Consider the following 6000-nt stretch of genomic DNA (forward strand, 5'->3'; position numbering starts at 1 on the left):
GGTGGAGTCTTAGGAGGAAGAGCCTAATACGTTGTCGTCTTCAGGTCCTGGGGAGCAGTGGTGGTGCATGCCTATAATTGTAGTACTCAGGAGACTGAGGCAGGAGGATTGTAAGTTTGAGTCTAGTATGGTCTACACAGGGAGATCCTATCTTAAGAGAGAAAGGGGTGCTGGGATTGTGGTATTTGCTTACTGGTGATGTGGTGAGCAGAATTACCTGGCATGTGCTTCCCATGTAATTATTCACCTTCCCTAAGGCCCATATGTAACGGGGCCAGTGGATTATGGGCTGGAACCACTCGAATGGAGTTTTAGCTGCCTCTTTCTGCATCCACGGGGATAACTGCAAGTGCCTCCTTTCAGCTGCTAAATGATGCTTTTCCTAGCAAGCCACCGTTAGATTCTGGAATAAATCCACTTTGACCCTCTTGTAATCCCACATGTAGCACCTCTCTCTCTCTCTCTCTCTCTCTCTCTCTCTCTCTCTCTCTCTCTCTCCCTTCTCCCCTGCCTCCTTCCCTTCCTCCCTCTCTCTCTCTCTTCCTCATTCCCTCCCTCCCTTTTATTGAAATACTGTCTACCTCATATATCCCAGGTTGGCCTTGAACTTGCTCTGTAACTTTAGAGTGTGGGCCTCCTGCCTTCACCTCCCGAGTGCTGGGGTTATAGGCATGCTCCACCACACCCAGTGTCTGGGGTATCAGGTGCTGGGATTGAACCTGGAGCTTCATGCACACCAGGCAAGCGCTCTTCCAACTAAGCCCCACCCCCAACCAGCTGTCTTCTCTGCATGGGAGGCACCTTCGCCAGTCAGGTTGCATTTCTGCCTGGAGCACAGCTGATCCACACATTTCTCTTCGTCTGTCCTTGTCTGCTTCGTTATAAAGGTTACGGGCTCCCAGAACACCAAAGAGGGAGGCCCCTTTTTCCTATTTCTGGATGAGTCTATAACAGTGTAGAGCAATCACTTCCTCGAACACTTTGTAGAACTTTTATTTTAAATGGTTGCCTCATTTTTCTTTTCTTCCTTCCTTTAGTTCCTTTCTTCTTTTCTTTTTAAGATTATTTATTTATTTATTTATTTATTTATTTATTTATTTATTTATTTTTGCATTGGTGTTTTGCCTGCACGTATGTCTGCGTGACAGTGCCACATCCCCTGGAACTGCAGTTATAGACAGCTGTGAACTGCCTTGTTGGTGCTGGGAATTGAACTCAGGACCTCTGGAAGAGCAGCCAGTGTTCTTAACCGCTGAGCCTCTCTCCAGCTTTGTAGGACTTTGTGGCCGTATCTAGGCCTGATGTTCTAATGTGTATTTATATATGTGAAACGCAGCAAACATGTTCCAAAGTGCATGGACTGAAATGTACAGCCTCACGAATGCTCGGGCAGTAGATCAGCAGAGCAGTGGGACAGCGGGACAGCGGGACAGTCCTCCCAGGTCCAGAAGCCATCATTAGCGGCCAAACCACTGAGGTGTCTGACTTCACAGCCACGCCCACTTAACTATTCAATTCCTGCAGTACGATTGTTTCTAACTTCAGGGGATGGGATGATAGAATCTGTACTTTGTTATCTCAACATGAGGTCGGGCCGTCTGTAGCCATGTGCTGTGCATGTGAAGTACGGTGGACAGGAACTTATCTACTGATAGACGGGGTTTTCCAGCTTGGTAATAACAGAAATAATGCCCCTAAACTCGTTCACTTGTTTGCTCTTTTTTTTTTTGGACAGGGCCTTATGAAGCCTAGGCTGGCCTCAAGCTTGTGGTAATCCTCCTGCTACAGCCTCCCAGGTGCTAGGATTACAGTCAGAACCAAGCTGTCTGGTGCCTGGCTTCAGGAAGTGAATTTTGGTTTTATTTCCTTTTTTTTTTTTTTTTTTAAAAAAAGGTCTCACGTAGCCCAGGCTGGCCCCAACCTCCTTATACAGTCAAGGATGGATCTTCCAGACCTGGTGACCTCACTTCTTGTTACTGGATTACAGGTGTGTACAACCATGCAGAGTTTATGCCGCACTGGGAGCAAAGCTCAGGCAGGGCCTCATGTCCAACAGAGCCGAATCCCCAACTGCACGAGCGGCGTTCTTCACTAGGTAAGCACCCTCAGCTGGGTGTGGCGGCTCACACTGGAACCCCAGAACTCTGGAGGCACAGGCAGGCTGACTGCTGTGAATCTGAGGCCAATTGAGGCTGCAGAGTGAGACCCTGTCTTGAAATGTGGGGAGGGGTAGTGCTTGAGAGATGGCTCAGTGGTTAAAAGCCTAGACTCCTCTTGTAGAGGACCGGAGAGCTTAGCCTGCAGCTAACAACTACAACTTGCCCTCCAGAGGAACCGTTGCCTCTGGCGTCCACGTGCACAGACACACGTACACAGCACACACACATTTTATTTTTAAAAAAGAGAATATGTCTTTTTGATTTCACAATTTACCACCTCTTTCCAAGATTTCTGTGAGGGAAGTGTTTTAACGCTCTGTTTGTTAATGGTCCCAGGATCACACAGGCTGTGGATCCCTACTTGAGTCAGTAATACAGGAGTCTGCCCGTTTCATCCATGCTTTCAGGCCGCTGATGTCGGCAACCACTCCAGTGGCTCCTCTGGCTCTCACAGCTCTGCTGCAGGCTGAGCTGCCTCTGCTGCCTGAGGACCGTCTCTTACTGTCAGTCAGTCTTTCCAGAGGCCACTCAGTTTATCTTTCAATTTGTTTCCATTTAAAAACATTTTCTAATGCATTTTTGAATTATCTTTCCTTGGTTTCTGCTTTTTTTTAAAACTTGCATGTGCACATATGCACGAGAGCATGTGTGCATGTGTGTGTGTGTGCATGTGTGCATGTGCGTGTGCGTGCGTGTGTGTGTGTGCGCGCGCGCGCGCGCGTGTGTGTGTGTGTGTGTGTGTGTGTGTGTGTGTGTAGCTACCTGTGGAGGTTGGTTATAGGCACTGTGAGTTGCCAGAAGTGGATGTTGAGAATCAAATTTGAGTCCTCTGGAATTGCATCATGGGTTCTTGGCTGCTGAGCCATCTCCAGCCCTGAATCCTGCCTTTTATCACCTTTTCCCCCTTGAGTTTTCTCTAGGCTTGCTCTATTTGCTTACCCACTAAGTTCTTAGGTTGGATGTTTCCTCACTAACTTCAGCCTTCTTCTCTTTTAATGTAAGCATCGGTACTGTGACTCCCTGTCTGGATTACACCCCCGAGTGCCAGGTGTTTTTGTGTACATCTGATGGTCACTCAGTTCCACGTGTTTTGAATTTGCATTTCATAGGGGTTGGGGGTAGAGTGGCTGAGCACTTACCCAGCATATACAAGGTTTGATCTAGCTATTAAAAAAAAAGAAAAGGAAAGAAATTGGGGCTGGAGAGATAGCCCAGCAGGTAAAGCACTACCTGTATGTATTAATCAGCATTCTCTAGAGGAACAGGACTGACTGAATTACACACACACACACACACACACACACACACACACACACACACACACACACAGTAGTTTTCAGGCTGTGGTCCAGCTGGTCAGGAGATCCTTTAGGGCATCACTTGGTGCTCCCATGTCCTGTGATTAAAGTTAATGGGAAACTACAACAACACAATCCAGGCAGGATGACGAAGGGCCTAGATGCTTCCGGCTGTGCAAGATTAACAACGTGAATTTAATTCCCAGAAGCCACTTAAAAAGCTAGATGTCGGGGGCTGGAGAGATGGCTCAGCGGTTAAGAGCACCCGACTACTCTTCCAGAGGTCCTGAGTTCAATTCCCAGCAACCACATGGTGGCTCACAACCATCTGTAATGGGATCCAATTCCCTTTTCTGGTGTGTCTGAAGAGAGCTACAGTGTACTTATATATAATAAATAAATAAATCTTAAAAAAAAAGCTAGATGTCCTGGGTATGATGGCCCATCCCTTTAATCCCAGCACGCGAGAAGGACAGGCAGGTGATTAAGGCTAACCTGGTCTACATAGTAGGTACCAGTCAAGCCACGGCTACCTTGGCTGTAACTTCATGAGACCCTGTCTACAAAAACTAGATAAACAAAAACAAACAAGCAGCCCCACCTAAACAAACAAACTGCTGGATGTGGCAATGCTCAGCTATGACCCAGCACCTGCATCCTAGGAAATCGGAGAAGGAGACAGAGAATCACCAGGCGTTGGATGACTGGCTGGTCTGGAGTAAGCTGCACAGTGCTAGAAACAATAATGAAGACCCTGCCTCGCCTCATGAGGCCCGGGGCGGGAACTGACTCCTGGAAGTCACCCTTGGATTTCTACATTTGCATTGTGGCATGCAAGTGCCTCCCTTAACTCCCCCACGGAGGAACACATACACCACAAATAAACAAACAACAATAAAAAAATAAGCAAATCTTCATTTTGGGTCCCCCTTTGACTCACAAATTATTTAGAAGTGTGGCACACAACCGTAACTCACGGTGAGGAGGTGAACTTAGGAGGATGAGGTCAAGGCCAACTTGGCTACATGGTAAGTTCCAGAGCTGGACTACAGGAGATGCTGTCACAAGCAAACAAGCAAGCAAACGGTCCACACCAGTGGGCACACGGGGCCTCAGTTAGCTGGTCTGCTGTTACCGGCTTCTATACCTGAGGTACTGTGATGAGGGAGCGGTCTCTGAGCTCATCTCCCTCCAGGCTTTGACCGCACGGGTCCGTCAGTGCTCCAGGGCTGCTTCTGGCCTTTCCTCAGACTCTCGATCGCCAGTCTTTGTGACTTCCCAGGGTCCTTATCTAAGGCTGTGGGCTCCTTTCCTGTGGCCAGGCTCCCCGAACACCTCTCGTGACATGAGTAGGAACACAGCCTGGGATCACCTCTCTCCCAGGCCTCTTCATGAGTTCTGCTGAAGGCAAGCTCAGCTCTTGGATCCCACAAAGATCCCCTTTAGGGTAGATCTATATGAAGATGTCACTCCATGGGTCCAAACACTGGGCAACGGCGATAGTTCCCGGGGCAAGCATGCTCTCACTGCTGGCTCTAGGGATAAGCATTCTCCTTTCTGCCTACTGCTTTCGAGCCTCCCACTCTCACCTCCTGACAAGAGGAGGTGGCTTCCGCAGTCTCCCCAATTTCAGTTGAGCCCAGCTAATTGTTCTAACAAGCATATCTCATTCAAGAGAGAAAAAATTGGAGCGAGCACTATTCTTGCGTGGATAAGAGACGGTCCTCTAAGTGGGCTAGCTGCTGAGAGCCCAAGAAGGAGACCAAGGGTCTAAGAACTGGCTTACGCGAAAGCTCACACAACTAGGAAAGCAGGCCAGTCTAGGTCTTCAGTCATATCAGCACTGGGGATCTGGGCTTCCCACCTTGTCCATCTGTCCTGTAGGCCTCTAGAGGCTGGGTCCTTACCTGGTGCAAGGGGATGACAAGGAAGGCGCCCCCGCCGGCACATTCAGTGACCACAGCGATGAAGTGGGGGTTCACGGCACAGAAGTGGTTGTCGTGGACGCTGCGTGTGATGGGCACAGAGTCGTAGCAATTCTCCTTGCTGGCGGGCTTGCCGTAGACGTGTCGGAACTTGGAGCTTCGGTACTGGGGGTGCCATGACATCTGCAGGGGATGGAGGGACCGATAGTATAAGGCCCACCACCTCATCACGGAGCACAGTAGAGAGTACTTAACAGGCACAGCCTGGGCAGTGGTCTGGTCTCACTGCTGATTCTTTTTGAGGCAAGGTCTTAGATCAGGCTAGCCCGGAACTCACTGTATAGCCCAGGATGGCCTTGAACTCATGATTGTTTTGCCTTAACCTCTTGAGTGCTAGGATTAGAGGCTGTGCCACCAAGCCTGGTGTTAGTGGCCAATTCTACAAAGGTCTGCCCTGAGGGACAGCCAGGGGAGCAGGCTATCACAGTGGTTATAGAGACTATTGGTCATTACTATTCATCCGTTTGCCGATCCATTACAGCCTTTCAGTTTTTTTCAAGTATGAACCCCCAAAACAGAGGGACCACGGAATATTTGCTACAGCCCCCTCCCCCCACT

General features: G+C 49.0%; 1 protein-coding gene across 1 annotated transcript in view; it reads right to left on the bottom strand.

Moving 5' to 3' along the window:
* Positions 1-5581, bottom strand: part of Coro2a (coronin 2A) — a 28674-nt gene extending 23093 nt beyond the window's left edge. Inside the window, exon 1 of the mRNA XM_032904138.1 lies at positions 5365-5581. Coding sequence (XP_032760029.1) covers positions 5365-5565 — 201 coding nt within the window. The 5' untranslated portion in view covers positions 5566-5581. The remainder of the gene's footprint in view (positions 1-5364) is intronic.
* Positions 5582-6000: the final 419 nt, after the last annotated feature.

The sequence above is a fragment of the Rattus rattus genome, chromosome 1 (genome assembly GCF_011064425.1).
Source record: "Rattus rattus isolate New Zealand chromosome 1, Rrattus_CSIRO_v1, whole genome shotgun sequence".
Taxonomy (NCBI): Eukaryota; Metazoa; Chordata; class Mammalia; order Rodentia; family Muridae; genus Rattus; species Rattus rattus.